Source organism: Phocoena phocoena, chromosome 17 (assembly GCF_963924675.1).
Source record: "Phocoena phocoena chromosome 17, mPhoPho1.1, whole genome shotgun sequence".
NCBI classification, from domain to species: domain Eukaryota; kingdom Metazoa; phylum Chordata; class Mammalia; order Artiodactyla; family Phocoenidae; genus Phocoena; species Phocoena phocoena.
The window spans coordinates 28,624,768-28,651,452 of record NC_089235.1 but is presented as its reverse complement, the minus strand read 5'-3'; the positions used below and the strand labels follow the sequence as shown (position 1 = coordinate 28,651,452).

Below are 26,685 nucleotides of genomic sequence, written 5' to 3'. Positions count from 1 at the left end.
ATGAAGCAACTGACAAAGGATTAATCTCCAAAATTTACAAGCAGCTCATGCAGCTCAATAACAAAAAAACAAACAACCCAATCCAAAAATGGGCAGAAGACCTAAACAGACATTTCTCCAAAGAAGATATACAGAATGCCAACAAACACATGAAAGAATGCTCAACATCATTAATCTTTAGAGAAATGCAAATCAAAACTACAATGAGATTCATCTCACACCAGTCAGAATGGCCATCATGAAAAAAATCTAGAAACAATAAATGCTGGAGAGGGTGTGGAGAAAAGGGAACACTCTTGCACTGCTGGTGGGAATGTGAATTGGTTCAGCCACTATGGAAAACAGTATGGAGGTTCCTTAAAAAACTACAAATAGAACTACCATATGACCCAGCAATCCCACTACTGGGCATATACCCTGAGAAAACCAAAATTCAAAAAGAGTCATGTACCAAAATGTTCATTGCAGCTCTATTTACAATAGCCCGGAGATGGAAACAACCTAAGCGCCCATCATCGGATGAATGGATAAAGAATATGTGGCACATATATACAATGGAATATTACTCAGCCATAAAAAGAAACGAAATTGAGCTATTTGTAATGAGGTGGATAGACCTAGAGTCTGTCATACAGAGTGAAGTAAGTCAGAAAGAGAAAGACAAATACCGTATGCTAACACATATATATGGAATTCAAGAAAAAAAAATGTCATGAAGAACCTAGGGGTAAGACAGGAATAAAGACGCAGACCTACTGGAAAACGGACTTGAGGATATGGGGAGGGGGAAGGGTGAGCTGTGACAGGGCGAGAGAAAGTCATGGATATATACACACTACCAAACGTAAGGTAGATAGCTAGTGGGAAGCAGCCGCCTGGCACAGGGATATTGGCTCGGTGCTTTGTGACAGCCTGGAGGGGTGGGATAGAGAGGGTGGGAGGGAGGGAGACACAAGAGGGAAGACATATGGGAACATATGTATATGTATAACTTATTCACTTTGTTATAAAGCAGAAATTAACACACCATTGTAAAGCAATTATACCCCAATAAAGATGTTAAAAAAAAATTACAAAAATAGTGACATTACACAAAATCTGGAAATCAGGAAGGGGAAAATAACCCAACCGCAACCCCCAATAAAATTACACAAAATATTTTTTTGCTCATAAAAACATGCATAGTTTTTCTGGGACTAACTTCGAATTTAAAAATAAGATTATTCATATCCAATTTTTCTTAATCTCTTAAATCATACCCGGTAAGTGGCATTTTCTGAGCTACCGTTGTTTACTTTAATTATTTCAGTCTTCTGCTTTTCTGATTCTTCTAATATATTATTGTTCACTAAAGATGATCTTACGTGTAATTCTTTAAAGAAAGGTGGTTTCATTTTACGATTACAACTGCAAAGAGAAAACCACAAAAAATAACTCAAAGAAACGTATTATACTTATTAGTATTTTTCACAACTTAGATAATGACAATCCAGCATAAAGAGAGCCTTTTATATAAATTTATATGAAAATACTGACTAAATTTGAGGCTGCAAGGCTGAAAAGTCAAATCTTTTGACATTAGAATAGTAAAAAAATATGACCATGAGATAGCTTTAAGAAAGAAGCCAGCAATAGTAACTTCTGTGTGCCTTGTCTGAATTCCTAGAACTAAAAGAAGTACCTTATAAAAGCATTGTTGTTTTTACTGTGGTGCTTAACAGTTTGAATAGTTTTAGAATAATATGGGATTTTTGATCTTCGAGGAATTTTTCTATTGCATTCTTTTCTGTTTCCATAGTCACTTTCAGAAGTCACATCTGTGTCTCTTTTTGGTCTGAGATCTTTCTCAGGAACATTATCTATTAAAGAATTAGAAGTCTAGAATAAAAAAGACAAAGTTTTTTAAAAGTTCAATTCAGTATAAAAGAACATAATTTGACATTTTCTAAAATGTTACAACTTTTTACAAGATTAAAGATTTATAAACTAGGTATGTTTGGAATTAAAGAGAAAGGATTCAACTTCTGGTATGGACAAGTAAGCTCCTATGAGGTTGACGCTCTCAAGATAACAATTACAAACTGGGGAAAAATACAAACAAAACAACAACAAACAAACACTACTTGGAATCCTGGAAAGTGAACAAAAGTAGTTTTATTCTAGAGGAGAGTTGATACCTGGAAATATGACCAGAATGGATTGTTTCTGCTTTATGGCTTTTATCCTAAGAAAACAGCACAATTGGCACTACGTAGGGTGTCTTAAAACTCAGGTGGGAAACCCACAAACTTTTGGGTCTGAAGAATCTGAGGATAGTATGGAACAGACTGCAAGAAGCCCAGCAAAGGATAAAAAAAAGCAGCAGTTAGTCAAAGCAAGTTAAATGCTTGCTATAACAAAACTATTAACACTCTTTGGAGGCCTATAGCAGCATCTCGATTCTTCACAAAGTAACATTCACACTGTCCAGGACAAAATCCAAAATTACTCACAGTAGGAAGAACCAGGAATATATAACCTATTCTCAAGAGAAATGACAATCAGTGGAGACCTGAGAGGACCTAAATGTTCAAATAAGCAGAGAAGAACTTTACAACAGTGATCATAAGTATGCTCAATGATATAAAAAGTGCTTATCATGAATGAAAAGGAAATTCAGCAGAGAAGTAAAAATTATTTTAAAAAATGGAAATTTTACAACTGAAAAATACAATGTCTAAAGTAAAAATTGACTGGCTCGACTAATACAGAATGAGGTGATAAAAGAAAGAATATGTAAACCTGAAAAGAGTTCAGTGGACTTATTCAATATGAAGAATACAGAGAAAAAAAGTTGATAAAACCGACAGAGCATCAGGGGATTGTGGGACACATCGAAAGGTCTAAATGGAATTTGAAAAAAGAGGAAAGAGAATGGGACAGAGAAATATTTGAAGCAATGATGTCCCAAAATTCCGAAATTGAGTAAAAACATAAATTTACATTGCATAATGATAAAAGAATCAGTTAAATAGGAAGTAAAAGTAGTCATAAATGTGTATGTGCTTAGTAAGAGAGCTTTAAAATATGACAAGCAAATGTTGAGAGAATTAAAGGAAGAAATAGACGAATCCACAATCATAGTTGAAGAATCTAACATCTTACATGCAACTGATAGAACTAGACAATAAAAATCAGTAAAATTAAAACTGCTGCTTATTAAAAGACCCTTAAGGAAATGAATATGCAACCCACAGATTGGGAGAAAATATATTTGACAAAACATTAGTATTCAAGATATAAAATGAATTCCTATAACTCAGTAATAGACTAATCACTCAATAAAAATGTGGGCAAAATTTTTGAACACTGCACAAAAGATTCAATAAGTACATGAAAAAGTGCTTAACATCACTGATCATTAGTGAAATGCAAATTAAAGTCACAATGAATACCAGTATACACCGACTAGAATGGCTAAAATAAAATCAATGCTAACACCAAACATTGGTGAGGATATGGAACGACTGGAACAGTCAGTTTACATTGTTGGTGGGAATAAAATGGAACAATCACCTTGGGAAAGCTCTGGCAGTTTCTTATATAACTAAACAAACACCTACCCTATAGTCTAGAAATTCTAGTTCTAGCTATTTACTGAAGAGAAATGAAGACCTAAGTTCACAAAAAGACTTGTACTATAATGTTCATAGCAGTTTTATCCACAAACCTGGAAAGAACCCAGTGGTATATCAATAGGGATAATGGAAAAATAAACTGTGGTATACTCATACAACGGAATACCACGCAGCAATAAAAACAAACTACTGATACACATAATAATGGACTGATTTCAAGGTTATTCTGAGTGAAAGAGGCCTTACACAAAAGAGTATATATACTGTATGATTCCATTTATATTAGGTTCTGGAAGGAGTACTAAATAGTCTATAGTCAAAAAAATGAGAAAAGTGATGGTGAGGGTGGGGAGTGCAGTAGAGGAACCCCTGTGAGCAGCAGCACGAGGGAACATTTTAGGACAGTTACGCTCACCTTCATAAACGTTTGGGTAACAGGCCTATGTACTGTCAATTCAGGGAATACACACATCTCTATTTTACATCAAAAGTAAAAAAAAAAAAAGTGAAAGTAAAAAAAACTAAAAAAATACTGAACTATAATGATATGATACGCAGGCTTAAGTATTTAGGGGGAAGTATACTGATACGTGTGATTCACTTTAAAATGTGTCATAAAATAAGATAGTTTGATAAATGAGTAGATGGATAGACCTATGATGAAATAAGTAGAGTAAAATGTTGATGGTGGAATCTAGTTGGTGGGTATCCTGCTAATTCACTAAGAAATTCTCTTAAATTTGCTCTAAGTTTTAAAATGTTCATAATAAAATGGTGGGGGAAAAATGAAAACTTAAAGACAAAACAGCCTTTCACAGACAGAATTCTCAAAATCAGTGTAACAATTATAAGTCCAGTAATTAAGAAGAATAACCATCATTATATTATAGCACATTTTCAGTAACTTTATGACTTCACTTATAATTTAAGTGTATATATCAACTGAAATTCAAATTGTATGTTTACCCTTTATACCAAGTAAGTTAGCAAACAAGAAGTCCTTCTCCTAAACAATTTTATATGCATAGCAACAAATCATCCTTTTTCCTCCAGAGAGCTAGACTCCTATTCTTAGTTATAAAGTAGGAAGAATTATCACTAACTGAATAAGAAGCATGATAGTGGAAAGAATACCAGATTGGATATCAGGACATTTGCGTTTGAAGTTCAACTCTGCCTCACTAAAATAAAGGACTCTTAAGTAAACTGAGTTTCTTTTCTACATAACAAGAACAACGATATACTAATCTCTATCTACTTGATTGAGTTATTGTGAGAATGAAATGAGGATGGCATAAGAGAAGCTGGAAAGTTCACTTCAAATTTAGGTTATTAAGCTTAAATCTAAGTTCTGACATTGAGAAAGAAGAGTCAGCCATTCTAAGATGGAAGATGAAACCTGAAGAGATGAAGAGCCTAGTACCTCAGTAATATGTTATCAATGATGTCAAAGAATGCATCTGCCAGCATTCTTGCCCCAGTTCTACTACAATCTACCTCTGTGGCCCAAATTGAAATCTCTAGGGATTTTTGGCACACAGAATCCTTTTAGTCTTATTCACGCACCCACCTAAGGTAGACCTCATGTTTATCAAGCATTGCTAATGTTATAGCTAAGACAATAGTTCAGGATTATTAATAACCCATTGAACCATAATCATTCCATAAGCATTTTCCACTACCCACCCCCATTTTGAGAAAAAATTTAAATATTAAAATTCAACTACAAATTTCTAGGTCAAACCGACTTTTGACTAATAGCCTTTCGGGCCTATCCCACAGTCTTTCTCCTCCATGTCCAGGTAGGGGATAAAGGAAAAATCCGTTGCATTCTGGGAGGTGTAGTGTTCAAGGAAACAACTGTCAGTATAGGTCAGAGCAAGAATGCTAGAGAGAAGGTTGGAGACTCAAATAGTAGTAAATTCTAGGAATTACGGATCAACCACATAGTTCAAAATTTCTAAAAACCAGAGAACTAGCAGCAGGGGTAAAAAAGGATTAGTATTTCAAGAAAGCAGAGGTTATTTGGTAAGGGTCTGCTGTAAACAGGAATTGAAGCAGGAATTATATAAAATAACTTGCCATTTAGCTATAGGTTATAGAAGTGGCTTTGACCATGAAACAACTGAAGAGAAAGTAGAGGCCAAAAGTAGCTCACATATCCTCTATGTTAATAAGCACTGAATCCAAAGAGTTCTATTTACTTGAAATAAAAGGTGGGTGGGTGGAAATAATAACAAATAATTCCTTTGTTGCAGAACAACAAAAGAATTACATAATGAAGATTTGAAGGAGGACATTAAGGAAAATGAGTGAAAAAAGTATGTTTTTTCTACCACTACTACTACAATAGAATCCTATTTTAAAGAAAAAAAAATAAACATACACACCAATGCAATAAATATAGACTGTTTCTGGGGGGTCAGCTTTATGCAATTTTATTGCACATTTTTTTACTATTTTTTTTTCCAACAAACACTGCTTAGAAAAGTAGGAAAAATATTTACTTCATTGAGAAGCTGTAAAATTTGGTCATCTAATTTCTGAAGTTTCATCTCATTCTGAAAATCATTTTCATTATTAACTTTCTCTGGCTCAGAAGGACACACAGATATAAAGGATGTCAAACCAGTATCTGCTGGTGTACTTACAAAGTGATCCAAGGGAGCTACCTCATTGATAGGTGGTGTTACCACTGGCATACCATCAAAGATCTAGGACACAGAAACAAACCAAAATCCTTTAAATTTACATTTATTTATTAATTAAAATTTGAAGATATCTTTTATATTAGGAAAAAAAAACATACTATACCTCATCTTCACTTATATTTAGGGGAGAGTCAGAAGAAACTAAATTATCCAAAAGACCTTCAAAGCACTGTAGGCGTGATGAGTTTATTTCTGCCATATTTACTGGTTCACCAAATATGTTCTTACAATCTAGGATTCTAAGCTGTGGCAAAGTCTGGAGCATAACTGCTCTGTACCCTTGGAAACAAATCATTCAAAATGAAAATTCAAGCATAAAAAGAAAGGTTAATTATTTCTAGAATGAAGTAAAATTATCAGCTACCAGATATATCACCTGAATGATAAAATTAGTCCTGGAATGCAACTAATAAACGTGTAATAAAAAACTACTTAGTTCTTCTACAGTACATAATCATTAAATACAAAACAAACAAAACACTACCCCCCAATCCCTCCCAAACAACCCTCCTGATGAAAGTCAGAAAGTTAAAAAATCATCATTTCTGGATCTATCTTTTATAAAATTGCTGTAAAGCTATAAATGCATGAAACCAGTAGCAATTTATTCCAGACAGAAAACCAAATATAGCTCTTTTTATTTGTAATATGATTAGTATAGATGTAAATCAGGATGATGAGAATAACAATCAGAGAAGCAAGAATTTTGCTAGTGAGGCCATAAGCATTAACAAACTTAAACATTCCTACTTTCTCCTCTTAAATTCTATATAACTAGGATTAAAACAGACAATCTATCAAGTATTTAAGAATATGTTTATTTTCCCTAATTACATATGAGAAGTCTGGCAAATTAACATTAATTTGGTGTTTAGGCTAATAGAAACACTTCAATTTTGATAAATTTTAAAACCAAGTAAAATAAAGTGGTTGGAAGTACAAAAGAAAGAAGTCTGGAAAATTCATGTTAGAAATTTTGAAGAAAGAAAAGTAATTTCAGTAATAATTCTGGGGGGAGGGCAACTGTGTTCAGAGAAATACCTCATCTAGAAAAGAAAATGAAAAACAAAGGTTCAAACTATAGGAACTAGAGGTTCTTGAGATGAGATTATTAGGAAAAAAATCCAACTTGTGGGTCAGTAAATTAAAGTTGTCTTAGGAATAAGGTTTTTTTCCCAAGAAAAGGGTTTCCTCCCAAAATGGAAATCTGCTCTGATTTTTAGGGAGACTCTATCATTATATGGGCTTAGGAAAATAGTTGATCTCAAATCTAATATATTCTTCTGCAAAGTAAAATTAACAAAATAGGTTTCCATTCTGGGAAAAGCCTTCTCATAGCTGCATATTAATGACAACACAGCCTCTGCAGCCAACTTCTACCCAAACACATCTTTAGAATGTATATTCATATCCTACGTTTGTATCTTATTGTTGGGTTAAGCACTTTGAGATAAGTGAGTTCTAGAAATGGCAGTCTGGTCTGCTTTATCTTTGCCAACCTCAATGATTTTGAATTAGGTCAAATGGCATTTCAGCAGCATCTTCTATATATCTTGTATCTTAATAAATCTAAGCTCATATTAAGTTTAAGCTTTCTTCTTAAAATAGTCATTTACTTGTTAATAATTTAACACATTCACATGGTGTAAAATTCAAAAGGTATTCAGTAAAAAGTTTTCCTAACATTTCCTGATTCCCAGATGTCCTTTTCTCATTTCCTGATCCCTACCTACCTAATACTGAAGTTAGCCACTATTATCAGATTTTTGTGTATCCTTCTAGGTATTTTATATATATATACTCAGCAAACACACACACACACACGTTATCCTTTGCACACAAATGGGAGTGTATTATACACAATGTTTTGCAACTTGCTTTTCTTTCTCTTAACAGTAGTATATCTTGGAGATAACTGCTTATCAGTAGCTAAAGAGATTCTATATTCTTTTTTATGGCTGCTTAGTATTATACTATAAGAATATATCATAAGCACAATTTAATTTTGAGGCATTCACTTATCAAATATAAAACTGTCTAAAGAGAATTACATATCTCTTCAGTTTGTGTTCCTCTTTTAACAGCAATTTAGTTTGTCTTAATAAAATAATTTATTTGCAATTATACTTTTCCAAATACATAATAAAAAGTTGCAAAGCTTAAGACAAATTCAAGGTCATAAATACAAGTTGCAGGAAATAAAGGAGCTCTGAAAATCAACTGTTACAAAAGGTATTAAATTAATCGATCATACCTGGCAAATGACAGACAGGATTATCTTCTCCATTTTTCTCCAAAATAAGATTAGTCAAGAAGCGCAATCCTACCGTACACTGAAGTAGGTGATGGATACTATCTATACAATTACTATGTAGGTCAATATATCTAAGTTTATGTTTAATTCCATGAAGGGGCATCAAACCTGCAACAGGAAAAAAAATGTTTTTGATGTCACAACAGTAATTTTTCTAACAGCTAACTAAAAATAATTTTTATATAGGTTGTATTTCAAGAGGCAAAGGAGTAGCATTAATAAGATCCTTCTGTAAACAGCTATATCTAATGAACAGGTTATCAGCAAAGTCAATTGTTGTTTTGAAGAAACAAAGGTTTGGCATCTCTTTGAGCCTCAGCCCAGGCGTACCTGGGCTCTGTTTAAACAAAACAAATGGACCTCCCCAGGCCCATGTACTTTTATGAGAATAAGAATAAAGCAATGGCTTCAGGCTCTCAATCAACACATTATTTTTAATTAGGAGACATAAGCTAACACTCCAGTTTCATTGGTTTGAGCATAAAATAAATATAAATAGCACCCATTTGATTTAGCTCCCTGGTAACATTTCTTGCATGAGATTATCTAGAGCATGGTAATGTTAGAAACTAGGTTTGTAGCAGAGGCTACTGGTTCCTGGCACATCTCCCTGGACAGCCTGACTTCAGCTGCAGCTGTGGTGGACAGGGGCCATGCCTCAGAATTTTCTTTAAAATGGAGCTTGTTGAGCAAGAGTTTAGCTCAGAAATGTGAAGTAGTTAACACCTCCAGGAACCCCTCAACAAAAGGAGAATCATCCATGGCTGAATGCCCTAGCCTTCCTTCTTTTGGAAGGACCATTCTGAGATGCACTCTACACTGTTCCAATGAAGGTCTTATTTTTCAATTTTGCCTAGTTTAGTACTCTCCATGTATAAATGTATAAATTCAACTTTACTCACCTTCCCCCCACCCCTTCAATTTCTTCAACCTGACTGGAATACTCTTCTCTCCTCAATGATCTTTATCATATCTGGCTAACTTCTAGTCATCTTTTTTACAGGGTTGCCTCATTTTCTTCATAGTCCTCGTCACTAACTTCTGTTCATCTGTCACACCCTCAGAAAAGTCTTTGACCACTCACTACAGGATCAGATTTCCTGTCAAGCATTCTTATGAGTACTCAGCATTTCTTCTTAATTTACTACCACATTTCTAAGTTCCTGTTCCATGTTACTGGTTCTTTCTCTTATATTGCAACTTCATGTCCCTTTTATGTTTTGATTTTAAAGTGCCCCAGGGCGCATTCCTGGTCGCCCCCTCCTCTATTCATACACTCTCCAGAATCTCCTATAGTGTCAGAGCAACAAACAGCACTGATGTGCCAAATCTACAACACCAACCCTGATGCCCTACCCCCAAACCGCAGGTCATACACATACACACACACTTATCTAATAGGGCTCTCGAATTTAAGATAGGATCCTTCATTCTTACCCCTTCATCTCTAAACCTGTTCCTCCTCCAATCTTCCCCATGTCAGGAAATAGTACCATCAACCACCTGTTACTACAAAGATAACTCTTAATTATCTTTGATTCCTTTTCCCTTCATCTCCTCATCTCAATCCATCAGCAAGTTCTATGAACTCCACATGCAAAACATAACGTATTTACTCCTCTACATTGTTTCCATCCTAGTTCAAGTCTCCATCATCTCTCATCCAGACCACGGGAAGAGCTTCTTGTCACCTGACTTTCACCCCGTCCTACTGAAGTCCATTCTTCACCCACTCAGCAGCCAAAGTGATCCTTTAAACAGATGTATTGAGTCATTTACTTGTTTAAAGCCTTCCAATGGTTTCCTATTGTACTTAGAATAATATGCAAACTTTTTATCCTGCTTATGAAGCTGTATGACTTTTGCCTGTTTTGTTATCTCTTTTCTTAGCACATTAATCCCTCATTTGCTATGCTCTAGCCACAGTAGCCTTCTTACTGCCTTTATCATGGCAAGCTTGATCACGCCTTAGTGTTTTTGTATGTTCTTAATCGTATGAACTGTCATTATTTACTTACTGAAGTGTTTCTGAACATATAAAATATTATCATTCTAAGGATTATCTATTAGAACTTATAGGGTTGCAGAAAATATATACAGTAGAGTTTGATGTGCTTTAACAAACATATACGGTTATGTAACCCCTACAATGGAGACACAGAACATTTTCATCACCCAAATCACTGTGTTCCTATGTAAATCAATCTTCTCTCCTCATCTTCAACCCCTGGTAACTGATGATCTCATTCTGCCCCTGTATCTTTGGTTTTGTCAGAATATCATATACATGGAATCATACAGCGTAATCTTTTGTGTCTGGCTCCTTTCACTTAGTATAATTATTTTTAGATTTATCTATGTTGCTGCATATATCAATAGTTCATTCCTTTTTATTGCCAAGTAGTGTTCCATCCTGTGGATGTATCACAATTTGTTTATCCATTTACCAGGTGATAGATAAATGGGTGGTTTCTAGTTTTTGGAGATTATGAATAATCATATAAACATGATTATATTAAAAAGTAATATAATCATATTAACATTCATGTACAGGTCTTTGATTAGACATGTTTCATTTTTCTTAAGTAAACAACTAGAAGTAGAAATGCATGATTATACGCTAAGTATTTGTTTAACATTATAAGAAACCTTCAAACTGTTTTCCAAAGTAGTTTTACCATTTTGAATTCTACCAGTGATGTATGCAAGTTCTAGTTGCTCCACAATCTCACCGGCGTTTTGTATTTTAAGTTTTTAAAAGTATATCTACTCTAGTAGGTATGAAGTGGATCTCATTATGATTTTAATTTGCATTTCCTTAATTACTAAGGATGCTAAACATTTTTTTAAATCATGGGCTTGTTTGCAACTTGGATATCCTCTTGGGGAAGGGTCTGCTCAAATCTTTTGCTTATTTTTTGGGGTGGTTTGACATGATCTCATTTATTTGTTTTACTTCCCCACTACAATGTAAGCCCTGTGATAAGAACTTTACCTATTTGTTGTTGTTATTTTTTCATCACTATAGAAGTAAATGAATGAACTATATTATCCAAAATTAACATTTTTCAGTTAAGGAAATTGCATCCAAAGAACAATATACTTTGCTCAGCATCACATAGCAGAGACAGAGCTACAGTTAATACTCAATTCTAATACTTCCACATTTTTGGGGAAAAAGGTTTTTAAAAATTAAAATACTGTTGCTACTTTGGTTAAGGGTAGGAACTAGGTCATTGTATTTTATTCTTTTGTGTACTAAATACCTGGCATAGGGTCGTATTTTTCTAGCAGGGGAGAAGAACAAACAAATGAATAAGACTGTTTCAAATACTGATAAGGATTATGAAGATAATTTGAGAAATTCTGCTAGTTCTGACAGATAATTTTAAGAATTATCATAAAACTCCATTCATTTTATCAGTGTATCACTTTAATCAATTAAAAGATTAACAAGTTTTAACCTTCTTATATATGGTAAAGTCAAAAAGAAAATAAAAAAAAAATCCTGGGACTTCCCTGGTGGTCCAGTGGTAAACAGTCCACCTTCCAATGCAAGGGATGAGGGTTTGATCCCTGGTCAGGGAACTAAGATCTCACATGCTGCAGGGCAACTAAGCCTGCGTGCCACAACTATTGAGCTCGCGCGCCTCAACTAGAGAGCCCGCATGCCACAAACTGCAGAGCCCATGCGCTCTGGAACCCACGTGCCACAACTATGGAGCCCACGTGCCACAGCTAGAGAAGAAAAACCTGCATGCCACAGGTAGAGAGAAGCCCACACACCACAATAAAAGATCCTGCATGCCTCAACTAAGACCTGACACAGCCAAAAAAATAAATTAAATAAATAAATAATAATAAATCTTTGAAAGAAAAAAAAACCTTGATTGTTAATTTGCTATAGCCTTTGGAATGCTATATACCTACACTGTCCAATATGGTAGTACTAGCCACATGTGGCTTTTTAAATTTAAATAAAAATTTAATTAAAATTAAATAAAATTACAAATTCAGTTCCTCAGTGTACTAGCCACATTTCAAGTGCTCAAAGGCCGTATCTGTCTACTGATTGCCATACCAGATAGCACAGATACAGGATATTTTCATCATTGTAAAAAGTTCTGCTGGAACTCTCTCTCTCTACATAATAGTATATTAATTATCTAAGATTAAAACATTATTCTCCCAAAGTAGGTTCTTTCTAACCAAGCTTTTTCTGTTACTGATTACTCTGGTTTTTATTCCTAGTTTTTTATTCAGCTGTAGCTTTAGCACCAACAAAAAACAAATATGACTGAGAAACAGCCTCTAGATAAGATTTTTGGTCAAAAATTGGATTATTCAGTTCTTTAACATGCATAGCTCAGTCTAACTCATTATACATGGCAAATACTCAGCATTATAGAAAACATAAGCATATCAACTTACCACTAAGATCATTTATGTGGTTATAAGATAAATTCAGTCTAGTCAGATTAGTTAGTGCTTTAAGTCCTAAAACAAAATAAAGCCATTATAAGATTCAAATAATCAATTAATTAGAGTTATATAGTATTACAATACTATTTCAGACTGCTCTGAAGCAAATCTACAGTCTGATAACAGTGAAATCAATTCTGTTGGTATTTTACAAAATATATATTTTTAAAATTGATAACTTTTCTAGAAGAAAACTTTTTATGTAGAGTTTTAGGGTCAGTTTTGAAAAGTTTATGATAATACTTATCCCACTCTTTTGGGAAGAAGATGAAAAATGGACTTAAATCAGCTCCCTTATGCAAAGTATTAGATGAAAATCACTTACAAACCTTCTATTCTTGTGATCAAATTGCAGGACAAGTTTAAAGTACGTAGTTTTGTCAGTGTGTTTAGCCCTTCAATTTGACTTATTTGATTAGATGACAGATCTAGATGTTGTAAATTCCAAATGTGATCAATGGCTTTGATCTTCGAGATGTTATTGCAATGAAGATTGATGGCACGAAGGGCTGAATCTAAAGATAACTCTGATATGCTACAAAGGAAAATATATATTATCAAAAACAAGTAAAAAATGGATTTAAAAATCATGACCAAATAACTAAAATTAACCAAACAGCATGTAGATAGTAAGTATGTACTCTATTCATTCTATAATAAAATCCTTCCTACTTGTAGTAGCCTTGAAATGTCTCATAAGGTACAGTGCTTCTTACAACTAACCAGTATTTTGGACCATTATCAAGAGAGGCAAGGGACACCGGGCATTTCTAGCTTCTATATGCAAACAAAGTCATCAGCACTGAGTGAAAGCAGTTATTTGTAAAGTCAGTTCCTGGAATCATGACACCCCAAGTTCAAATCTGCACTCTACCACTTTTGCTGTGTTATTTGAGTAAATGAATTAACCTCTCTAAACCTGTTTCCTCTGTCCATTTAATCCTCACAACAACTCCAAGCAGTAGGTATCTAAGGATGCCATGGTTTACAGAAATTAAATAACTTGTCCAAATTCTTGTAGCTATTACCAAATTGAGCCAGTATAAATACAGATCTGGCACTGGAGTTTACAATCTTATTCTCTTCACTGTCTGCTATGTCTGTTTAACCCAGAATGTAGTTGATTTCAAAATAAACCGTTAGTTATTGCTATTCGTAGTGAAACAGTCCCTGTCCTCCCTTGCTGGAATTTGGAAAGCGTCTCCTCTAAATGGAACTCATCTCTTCATTCTGTCAATTACTGCTATTTTTAACTGGAATCTCTTCTGAAGATAGGAGTTCCAGGAATATAAACTACAGTGCACATAATTCAGAGATGCTTGAACTGGGACACACAATGTCATTGGCATCTGTTCTATAGCAGCTATAGTAAAGCTGTAGGAAATCTAGTAGCAGGAAAATGAGAAGTTTACCAGTCAGGGAGTAAAGGGAAAACAAGGAATTCAAGTTTGCTTCCAAATTTGCATTAAGAATCTCAAATTTAAAATTAAAACACGAAAAGTATGAATAAGTCACAAGGTCATTCAACTTATCCTTTAGTCTTCAGACTGAAGCACATAAGAACCCCTGGCAGAAAAAGATAAAACATTTCTAAATTTCAAACTGGCAATCTCTAAATGTGACTGTTTCAAATATTTTCCAATTATCTTGCTTCTGTCATTTACTGAGCTATTATTTAATGCCAGACCTTATGCTATTAACACATGCTCTTAATGATAGCCATCTAGTTTCTGAAGCATTTCGGTTTCTGGAAATTAGTATTGTGCATATAATGTAGTATAGCCGAAAAAGCAGACAGTGAAATTAGATAGAAATGGTTTTGAATTCAAACTTAATCCACCAGCTGCATGTTGGGAAAGTTATAAAGATCCTCTGAATCTCAGATCTGTCCCTCGTAAAATTACTACCTTGCAGAATTGTTGTGAGGATTTGTGATAATATATGTAACATGCACACATAAATGGCATTCGGTAAATGGCAGCTATTATTAAATATAAATATAAATATTCTTTTGAAAAACACCTTCCTGGGGCTTTCTGGCAAATTTTAGATCAGGATCCAGAACAAGTTGCTTTAATTATCAGCAAGGTGCACAGAGAGGGCAGGCAACAAAGGAACTATGTGGAAAGGCACAGAGAAGCCTACTATGGAACTGCCCGCTTGTAGCTTAGTGTGTCTAATCACAGGGTGTAACCGGAGAAAGGGTAAGAGGTAAGACTGAAAAGGCAGAGAGGGACCAATCAGCAATGCAGAACCAAGAGCCTAGTATCGTGAACAAATTTGGGCTGCATGAAAGAGGAAAGCAGTGAACTAAATATGTTATGTTTAGTATTTTCAAGAAGTATAACAGTATATGTATCACAGGGCTCTGCAAAGTAATTAGACCAGGAGCTAAGACAATCAAGGCAAAACCAATGAAGCGCAGCAAACTCTTGCTTTACGGCTGCCAGAGATACTACTTTGCCACTTTCTGTCATAGAGAAAGAGCAAAGGAGAGGACAGAACCCGCGAACACCAACAATTACAGGGCAAGCAAAGAAATAGTTGCCAGCAAAGAAAGGAGAGCCAGCGAAGAAGGGAGGATGGTCAAACGCCGGCAGGGAACCAGGACGTGGGGCAGTTTCCAGGGTGCTCATTAGTCCCTGGAGGAAAGGAAAGGGGGCTCATTGGATTTGGATCTGGCACTTCAGCAGCGCAGTTGTGGCGGAGAACGGCGGGCGACAGCCAGACGCCTTCGTGTGCGGTCTCGGTAAAGCTGCCCCGCGCCTCCGCTCCACCGAGGCCGCCCGCCACCCTCGGCCCCTGCCGTGCGGTCTCCGGTAAAGCTGCCCTTTACCTCCGCAGGCCTTTGTCCATGAAGCACAGATCCCCGCAGCGGCTCTCGCCGTCCTCATTCTCGACTTCCGGCTCCACCGGCGCCTCCATGGCACCAGCAACGGGGAGATGGGTCTTAACCGGCGCCCAGCGCTGGGTCTGAAAGGCCGGAACACGCCTCCCGGGTGCGCGGAGGTCCGGCCCTAGGGGGCGGGCCGACTTCCTCCAACCGACAGCCGGCACTTTCCCGCCCCGACGGTGTCGCAAAGCCAGAAGCCTGAGCTTCCCCAACGAGGCCTTCCCTCCCTTTTACGGTATCTACGGCGCGACTCCTGAGACTTGCCGTAAAGCGAAACATTTTGCCTGGCCTGTGGTGGTTGGGGAAGGAATGCGTCTTTCCTTTGTGGCTCTTCTGTATGATTTTTGCATTGTAGGCGACTGACTTCTGAAGGCGATTTCACAGCAGTTTGTTTTTACAGACCTGTAGTCTTACAGACCTATAAGTTGTTCCCCCAGGTTATTGCGTCTACTGGATGCCTTACTTGTGCCAGGCACCTCACTATGCAGTGAGGAATAAGATGAAGCCCATTCTCGTTCCTGGAAGCATTCATAGTTCAGTGGAGGAAACAGAATTGCTGTGCATCAGGGCCAGTGCTAGGAACAGCACAGAAGCATTTAAGCCAACTGTATATTACTGTGGGTAGTGGGAATGTTTTATAAAAGGAAGTCATCCATAGATGACTGAACAGAGTCTTGCTAGCTCACAGTGTGTTCTGGACAGAATGGCATTCCAGGTAGGAAAACAATACCCAAATAAGGTCCAAGAACCCTCCTGGTTACATTGCTTTCTGGGTCAAGGGAATATTTTTAAATGGAGACAAAATATTTATCTCAACCCTGGACCAGTCACTATCCTAAACTAAAATCTTCCGTGGTTCCTCACTAGTGACGGAAGAAATTTTCACATACTCAGGCATGGGGAAGTCATTCTGGCTTATAGATGGTTTGGCTTTATGCTAACTGGAACAGCCTACCTTACGTCAAACATGCATTGTACATGTGCTTTAACCATTAAAGGAAAGAATGCATTTAAAAATCTAAATGGATTAACTGATTCAGGCATTCAAAATGGAGCTGAGCGGCCTTGTAGATGTGGTTTCAAACACATTCCTGCATCTTCCAGAACTTGAATTTTCTGAACTGTATCAAACTCAAGGACACCACCAGCTGTTTTCAAAACAATATCTGCTAGAAGCTGCCAGCTGCAACATTATGATCTCAAAGTCTCCCCTTGTAACTATGCAACCATTTCAGACCTCAACCTAACCTTGCTTAACAAACACCCTTACTTCTTACTAGCTCCAAGCACAATTCTTGACAATTTATATAATTTTGCTGTTTTTTGCTTTCCCCATTTTGTTGCCCAGCAGAACATAATTCAAGTACTTATTGAATCTGGGTCCCCTGGGCTATAGTTCTTAGTTTGGCTGGAATAAAACGCTTTCCTATTTTTATTATAGATCATTTATTGATTATTTGTGTCAACATTGGCAGTCAAATATAGGCCTAACTTTCTAATGTTGAAGATATATCCAGACTTAATTGTCATTAGTCTCCTATTGTTCAGCTGTACCTAATATATTCTAAAACTTGTAGCCACAATTCACTATTTCCTATAGCTACATGCTTTACCATGCATCTGCAGCTCCTTTTTTTTTTTTTTTTTTTTGCGGTATGCGGGCCTCTCACTGTTGTGGCCTCTCCCGTTGCGGAGCACAGGCTCCAGACGCGAAGGCTCAGCGGCCATGGCTCACGGGCCCAGCCGCTCCGCGGTATGTGGGATCCTCCCAGACCAGGGCATGAACCTGCGTCCCCTACATTGGCAGGCGGACTCTCAACCACTGCACCACCAGGGAAGCCCTGCAGCTCCTTTCAACAAGAGGTGGAGGTATAAACTCTTCACTGGATCCTTGATTCTGGGCTTACATGTTAGTTTTTGTTTTGGTCAATAGAATTCATTGGAATTCTAGTGCTAGTCCCAAGACATCTAGTGCTAGGCCTCAGGACGTCTTGCAGGCTTCTGCTCCCTCTCTTGGAAGACTGCCTGAGCTGCCATTTGAGCAAGCTAGATGTAGCAGAAACAAGTCACCCAAGCTAAGGACACACAGATGCATGCGTGAGCCTGGAAGCAGCTAGCTGAACCAGTGCAAATTGCCAACTAACAGAAATAGGAGCTAAATAAAGGGTTTTGTTTTGTTCTGGAGGAGATAGGATTAGATAACAGATAAGCCACTAATACGATAACTGAATATCAATTAAAATAGAGATTTTTTTCAATGAGGATAAGTATTATAGTCTAACCTAAAACAAACAACTGGCATAAGAAACAAGTCATTCTGCAATGATATTAAATGTACTGGATATTTCCTCCAAAATTATGTAATTAATTATAATTAATTAAATTAATCCATCAAGATATTTATTATAGTTAGTAGAGTTTAAAAATTGTAGATTATATCTGGGTTACCTCAGCACTTAAAGGTTGATTGTTTTTTCAGAATGATAATTTGATGAATTTGTATTTCTGTTATTTGCCTGTTAAAATCACAAGTGCTTAGAAACCTGCAGTTTTGCTTCTAATTCTTTATCTGCAAAACAAAAATTATTAAAGTAGTTTCTATAGGAGATCTCAGTTCTAAAATTCAAAAAACCTATCATTAATAGATTGTAATTGTAATAATTGTAACTGTAAATAATCTGTAATCAACTCTTTTCAATAACTACATTCTGCAGTTTTATTTTATATTTTTAAATTGTACTTCAATCTGCCTTGGACTTGCTTTACATGATATCTATGATGTATTCATGGGTGCAAAATGGGCAATATATCTGGAATCAATCTTACCAGTGTGACATCAAGTATGAGATAGGCAGTCAGGCTGGGGCTGGTGAGATAGCATTGCGGCATCATTTGGCTTTTTAACCATCTAAAAATATATAAGCTTTTTTCAAAATAAAACCCAAAGCTTTAAAAACTTTATGATGACTTGATACATTCAGATCCCAGTGCAGAACATCAGGTCAATGGCATGGGAGCACAAGATCAGTCCCCTTTGTGATTTGTGGCCTTGAAAAAATTTGCATCACTCATGAATTCTAGTTACTTAGTTGTATGTACCACCCCCTCCAAACACTGGGTAGAGCATGCCAGAACGTCCTGGCCTTTCATGGCACTGCCAGGGGGGCTGGTTTTGTCATAGTTTGCTGGGGCAGCTAAGAACAAAGGAAAAGGGATGAGAGCCTTGCTGTGCACCCAGGCACAGCTCTGCTAGGTTGGGAGAAGGCCAGGGCTTGAGGCTTCTCCACAGGAAAGCAGGGAGAGCAGTGGAACTGCCTTCCATCCTGGCCCCTAGTTAGTACATCAGTCGGACACCAGAGGGAGTATAAGACTATGGGCTCCTGCAGAAAGAGAACTAAAGACTAGAAAAACACTAGGAAAAATCTACAAAACAGAGTTAGTTTTTCAAAAAGATAAAATGGAGAAACTGTTAGACTAACAGAAAAAAAGAGGGAAGGCTCATTAAGCTATAAAAGATGCCCTACATTAGTTGATAAGAAAGCATAATTATCTTAATGAAGCAAGGGTCATTTAGTAGATTCAATATTCTTTCATAATTTAAATCTTAGCAAGTGAAGGGTAGATGATGGTGCTGTAACTAAACAGCATTTTCTAAACACCTACAGCAAACACCATACTTAATATGAAACATTAGAAGTATTCTCATTAAAGTCATGAGCAAATCAAGGATTCCTGCTCTATTTTAAAAGTGAACTAGAACCAATGCTGTAAGAAAGTAAAATATCTTTTAAGAAATTCTCTTGAATTTTCTAAATCAACATAGCAACAAAAATTTTAAGCTGTGGAATTAGCACGAAGTATGCAAAATTTTGTGTAAGAAACTGAACTGAACTGAAGTTTATCAAAAAGTTTAATCAAGAGAAACCTTTAATCATTATTATAAAGATGTCAGTTTTCCCCAAATACACTTCAAATAAAATTCCATCATGAGAATCCCCACTGAATCTTTTATAGAACTTGACAAAATTATTCTAAAATGTATATGGTTTCAAAAATTAATTTTGAAGATGAAAAAGATTTTATATTTGAAATGACTACAGAATTTTAATTCAAAAAGTTTTAATGATTATCTCTTCAAGTTCTTGTTTTTTTTTTGCAGAAAGTTATTTTATTTTTTAACATCTTTATTGGAGTATAATTGCTTTACAATGGTGTGTTAGTTTCTGCTTTATAACAAAGTGAATCAGTTATACATATACACATGTTCCCATATCTCTTCCCTCTTGTGTCTCCCTCCCTCCCACCCTCCCTATCCCACCCCTCTAGGTGGTCACAAAGCACCGAGCTGATCTCCCTGTGCTATGCGGCTGCTTCCCACTAGCTATATATTCTACGTCTGGTAGTGTATATATGTCCATGCCACTCTCTCACTTTGTCACAGCCTACCCTTCCCCCTCTCCACATCCTCAAGTCCATTCTCTAGTAGGTCTGTGTTTTTATTCCTGTCTTACCCCTAGGTTCTTCATGCCTTTTTTTTTTTCTTCAAGTTCTTGATGGTCACCATCGATGAGAAACTTTGCTCACTCAAGTAAAAAAAATTTATAAAATTATTTATTTCACAGTCTTTTCCTGTCTATCCTCACTGCTTCCCCACCTGCGCTCCATGGACACCTAGAACCTGGCAAAGAAAGGCTGAAATATATAGCCAGATGGTAATAAGATTTGAGCAGCCATTCTTAAGGGATAAACAAAAGGTTTGATCCAAAGACTGAGGAAAGTAACAGAGGATCCAAGAGATCTTTTGAGGAAATAATACTGTGCTTCACTTCTAAGAAAGATCATCCCCAGCTCTGTGTGACTGAGAGTGGAGATCAAAGTCAGCACAGCACAAGCAGCCTAAATTCTCAGGGAGACAGCTACATTCAGTGAGGAATATTTCAATACCCCTTTAGGAGACAAAGATTCCTGCCCCTATTGTGGCACTAAACATTAAAATGTTTACACAGAAGAATCCTATTGCCCTCAGGAGTTGCATGCTTTTGTCTTTTTTTTTTTTAAATCCTGAAAAATAATTTTAAAATTTCATGTGGATTAAAATTTCATGTGAATTGCTGTAATTAAAAAAAATAATTTTAAAATTTCATATTCCTGAAAGGCTCCCCAAACAGTGACATGGCCTTAATTTAGCCATCTCATCCTTCCACAAGTGTTTTATTATTAAACCTAATTTGGTTTTAAAAATGATTTACTTGTGAATTGTTATTCAATGTTGTGACCTCTTTGAAGGCCAGAGTTAAAATGTTTCACACGTTAATTATTTTTAAAAAATTGTCTATGCCACTGAACAAGTTAGTCACAGCTAATTAAGAAAGGACGATTTCAAAGGTTCTGGGTGGAGAAGTCTCCACTGGAGGTATAACAATGATATTATTTAACTCAAATAATACTTTGTAGATGAGTATCTAGGGAAGAAGTTGTAGTTTAATGGAAAGAATGTAAACTTTGCATTCAAGTGAGCAAAGGTTTGGATCTCACTCTTCCACTTACTTGCAGCATGGTATTTAGCAAGTTGTGTTATTTTTTTAGAATCCACATTTCCTTATCTATGAAATGAGGATAACAATTTAATATTGTAGTATAAGCTCCATAGTATTGAATGAGATAATATATGTGAAACACCTGTTGGATTACCTCACATATTAGGATTAATTACACCACAATTAGGATTAATTAGTATATCTATATTGGGCCTGAGTATACATGCAAACCAGTCTAGTATTAAATTTATGTAAGGCTACTGCTCTTCCACCAGTTTATAGGTATTAATTTACCCAATGTGTATTTATTCATTAATTCAAACATTTATTCCTCCACTAGTTTTGTAGCAGGATCAGCTATAGAGAAATTAACTTGTGATGATGTTTTGTTCATTTCACACATGGTATGTGAAGGAGCCAAAGGTGACCTCTGCATACTGGACTGTAGGTTGTCTGCTTCCTCACAGCAGGCTGAAACCCATTAGCTCTAAAGCCAGCAAGCAAGTTTTTAAACATTCCATTGTTTTAAATATAGTCCAAATAAGGATATTTTATCCATTTAGAACTTGTCTGCTTTGCATGCCCTGTGAAACTGCACACAACATCTGTTAGCACAAGTAAGGTAAGCTCAGGGCAATAAAGACTCTACATCACTGCTGCCCTTGGAAACTCTCTGATCCAGAGACTGCATGCTGTGCTGCTGAATGACATCTTCTAGATGTACAAGCCTCTGTCTGATTTTCCTTTCCCCAGGAATTTTCTTGCCTTCCTCCCCTCCAGTGGCTTGCCATGGCCTCTGGGAAGTCTCATGCTGTGAGTGACTTCTCTCACTTGCAAACCAGTAAGAGTGCTGCCCAAGTAAGTCGTGTATGTGCTATCACAAGCTGATCTTATCCTTTCCCTTTATCAGCCTCAAAATCTCTAGACCCCCTAAAATGCAACAAATATTTATCTAGTACCCACTATATGAAGGATCAAAACAGTCAAACCTTCTATATTCTAGTCAGGACAAAGTACTTTCTTATTATAGTCAGAGGAGAGGTAAGCAAACAAGTAAACACACATGTATAATATGTCAGGTGGTGATGAGTGATAGATGGTGACTGTGTGGAGGCAGAAGAGGTAGTGGTGTTGGTGTCTGTGTGGAAGGAAAGGGTTAATAGTTGGCAGATAAATATTTCCTCAACTACAAGATATTTTTACCAGGTATTTCAGCTCTCCTGTAAAAAAAATGAGGCCATTTATAAAAAAATAACTTCTTATATAATCTTTGAAAGTGGCTTCATTGTAATATATAGTATAAAAGAAAGTGACTTTGCAAATACTGTGAGCTTACTGGATCATTTTTGTTGAATGCTTACCATGCATTCAGAATCTCTACAAGGTCTAACAGAAGGGATTTTTATCTCAAAGCAAGTCATTAAAGACTGGAGACAGTGACTGCTTCTTTAACTGCAAAGATAGCAATACAAGACTTAAGGGAACATCAAAAATCAAGGAAACATGACAGCACCAAAGGAATACAATACTCTCCCAGTAACCCAAAGATATGGAGATCTCTGACTTACCAGATATAGAATTCAAAATAGCTGCTCTAAGGAAGCTCAATGAGCTACAAGAAAACACAGAAAGACAAGTCAGTGAAATCAGGAAATCAATAAAACAGTAAAACAATAAATGAATAAAATAAAAAGTTTAACATAGTAATAGAAATAATAATAAGAACCAAACAGAAATTCTAGAGCTGAAGAATACAGTGAATGAATAGAAACATGCAGTAGAGAGTATCAACAACAAAAAGGATCAGAAGAAAGAATCTGTGCAGTAGAAGGCAGGTTCTTTGAAATTATCCACCTAGAGGAGAACATAGAATGAAGGATGCAAAAGAGTGAAGAAAACCTACGTGAACTATAGGATACCATTAGAGAAATAATCTATGAATTATTAGAGTCCAAGAAAGACAAGAGATGGAGAAGGGGAACAGAAATCTTATTTATAGAAATAATGGCTGAGAACTTCTTAAATCTGGAGAGATATTTAAACATCCAAGTTCACAATGCTAATAGGTACTCGAACATTTCAATCCAAAATACTCTTCTCCAAGACACACTATAATAAAACTGTCTAAAATTAAAGACAAAGAATTTTTAAAGCAACAAGAGAAAAGAAAAATCTCTCATACAAGGGAACTCCCATCAATCTATCAGTAGATTTCTCAGCAGAAACCTACTGGGCCAGGAAAGAATGGGATAACATATTGAAAGTGCTGAAAGTAAAAAAGTGCAAACCAAAAATACTTTACCTGGCAAAGTTGTCTTCCAGAAATGAAGGCGAGATAAAGACTTTCTCAAATAAAAGCTGAGGGAGTTTATCACCACTAGAACTGCCTTACAAGAAATGCTGAAAGGAATTCTTCAAGCTGAAAAGAAAGGACACTAATTAATAACATGAAAACATACAACACCCTGGTAAAAAGTATATAGTCAAATTCAGAATAGTCTGATACTTTAATGTGGAGTGCTAACTACTTAACTCTAGTTTAAAGGTTAAAGATCAAAAATATTAAAAATTTCTATAGCTACAATAATTTGTTAATGGCTAGACAATATAAAAAGAAGTAAATTGTGACATCAAAACGAAAGGTTGGGGCTTCCCTCGTGGCGCAGTGGTTGAGAGCCCGACTGCCGATGCAGGGGACACGGGTTCGTGCTTCGGTCTGGGAAGATCCCACATGCCACGGAGCGGCTGGGCCCGTGAGCCATGGCCGCTGAGCCTGTGCGTCCGGAGCCTATGCTCCACAACGGGAGAGGCCACAACAGTGAGAGGCCTGCATACCACAAAAACAAACAAACAAACAAACAAACAAACAAACCGAAAGGTTGGAGGGGGGGGAGTAAAAGGTTGGGGTTTTTTTAGTGCAATCAAAGATAAGTTGTTATTGAGATATCAGCCAAGATGATAGACAGCCAAGAGTAGAAAGAGCCTGAGCTTACATCCTCTCTGGGGCACACCAAAATTACAACTATTACGGGACAACTATTGATGCAAATGACCAGAATCTACCAGAAAAGATGTTCTGAAACTAAAGATATAAAGAACCACAATGAAACACGTAAGAAGGATGCAGTCATTGTATAGTCAAGACCCATAGCCCCAGCTGGGCGACCCATACACAGGAGAATAATTATAATTGCAGACGTTCTCCCAAAAGAGTGAGGGTCTGAGCTCCACATTGGGCTTCTCAGCCCAGGGTTCCTGCCCTGGGAAGACAAGCCCCCAGGACATTTGGCTTTAAAGACCAGTGGGCTTACTTTGGGGAGTCCCAGAGTCCCAGGGGGCTGGGGGAGAAAGACACTCCAGTCTTAAAGGGTGCACACAAAATTGCACATGCCCAGGGACCCAGGCAAGAAGCAGTAATTTGAACGGCATCTAGGTCAGACTTACTGGGGGATTCTACTGGAGAAGCAGGATGCAATTGCAGCTCACCCTGGGGACATAGACAGTAGTGGCAGCCATTTTTGGAAGTTCTTTCTACCACATGGACACTGGTGCTGGCAAATGTCATGAAATGTAAACAACCTACCAGGTACACAGTAATAAAGACAGCAAGTTAGGCAAAATGAGGCAACAGAGGAACATGTCCCAAATGAAGGAACAAGATAAAACCCCAGAAGAAGAACTAAGTGAAGTAGAGATAGGCAACCTATCTATCTGAGAAACAGTTTGGGGAAATGATTGCAAAGAGGATCAAAGAACTCGGCAGAGAAATTAATGCACAGAGTGTGAAGTTAGAAGTTTTTAACAAAGAGTTGGAAAATATAAAGAACAACCAAACAGAGATTAATAATAGAATAACTGAAATGAAAAATACATTAGAAGGAATCAACCATAGACTGAATGATACAGAGGAATGGATCAGTGAGCTGGAAGACAGGATAGTGGAAATCACTGAAGATGAAAAGAAAAGAAAAACGAATAAAAAGAAATGAGGACAGTTTAAGAGACATCTGGTACAACATTAGAAATCGTGCAGAAAACTTGAATATACATTTTTCTAAAGAAGACACAGGGCCAACAGGCACCTGAAAAGATGATCAACATCACTAATCATCAGAGAAATGCAAATCAAAACCAAAATACATGTCACATTTCACCTGCCAGACTGGCTATCATCAAAAAGAGCACAAATAACAGACGTTGGAGAGGATGTAGAGAAAAGGGAACCCTAGTACACTGTTGGTGGGAATGTAAATTTATGCAGCTATTATGGAAAACAGTATGGAGGCTCCTCAAGAAACTAAAACTAGAACTACTGTATGATACAGCTATTCCACTCTTGGGTATATATTTGAAGAAAATGAAAACACTAATTAACAAAGATACATGTATCCCAGTGTCCATAGCAACATTATTTACAATAGACAAGATATGGAAGCAACTTATGTATCCATCACCAGATGAATGGATAAAGAACAAGTGGTATATATATACAATGGAATACTACTCAGCCATAGAAAAGAATGAAAATTTGCAACAACATGGATGGACTTGGAGGGTATTATGCTTAGGGAAATAAGTCAGACAGAGAAAGACAAATACTGTATGATATTGCTTACATGTGGAATCTAAAAAATAAAATGAATAAAATATAATAGAAATGACTCAAAATTATAGAAAACAAACTAATGGTTACCAGTGGGGACAGGGAAAGTGGAAGGGACAAGATGGGGTAGGGGATTAAGAGATACAAACTACTATCTACCAAATAAATAAGCTACAAGGATATATTGTATAGCACAGGGATATAGCCAATATATTATAATAACTACAAATGGAGTATAACTTTTAAAAATTGTGACTCACTATGTTGTACACCTGTGACATATGTATTGTAAGTCAACTATATCTCAATAAAAAAAAGGAAAAAAGCAGGTACTTTGTCTGTGGGTAAATGTAGATAACAGAAAACAAAGTTAAGGCATAATATCATTACTCAGAAAAAAAGTTGTTAGCAGATTAAATTAGACTTTTATATCTCTAAGATGTTTTATGTAAGCTGCATGCTAACCACAAAGCAAAAACCTACAGTTGATACACAAGAGATAAAGAGAAGGGAATCAAAGTATACCAT

General features: G+C 36.4%; 1 protein-coding gene across 2 annotated transcripts in view; it reads right to left on the bottom strand.

Annotated features, from left to right (window-relative positions):
* The window catches only part of LRRCC1 (leucine rich repeat and coiled-coil centrosomal protein 1), a 41,871-nt gene extending 25,822 nt beyond the window's left edge, over positions 1–16,049 (bottom strand). Inside the window, exons 1-8 of one of the 2 annotated variants that reach the window (XM_065895221.1) lie at positions 15,961–16,049; positions 13,454–13,659; positions 13,074–13,139; positions 8,583–8,750; positions 6,432–6,607; positions 6,125–6,331; positions 1,682–1,878; positions 1,260–1,407 (exon numbers count right to left, since the gene is read on the bottom strand). In XM_065895221.1, the coding sequence (XP_065751293.1) occupies positions 1,260–1,407; positions 1,682–1,878; positions 6,125–6,331; positions 6,432–6,607; positions 8,583–8,750; positions 13,074–13,139; positions 13,454–13,659; positions 15,961–16,049 (1,257 nt within the window). Of the gene's footprint in view, positions 1–1,259; positions 1,408–1,681; positions 1,879–6,124; positions 6,332–6,431; positions 6,608–8,582; positions 8,751–13,073; positions 13,140–13,453; positions 13,660–15,960 lie in introns of those variants that run through there. The other variant, XM_065895222.1, reaches the window with a different exon arrangement.
* Between the last annotated feature and the right edge of the window lie 10,636 nt (positions 16,050–26,685).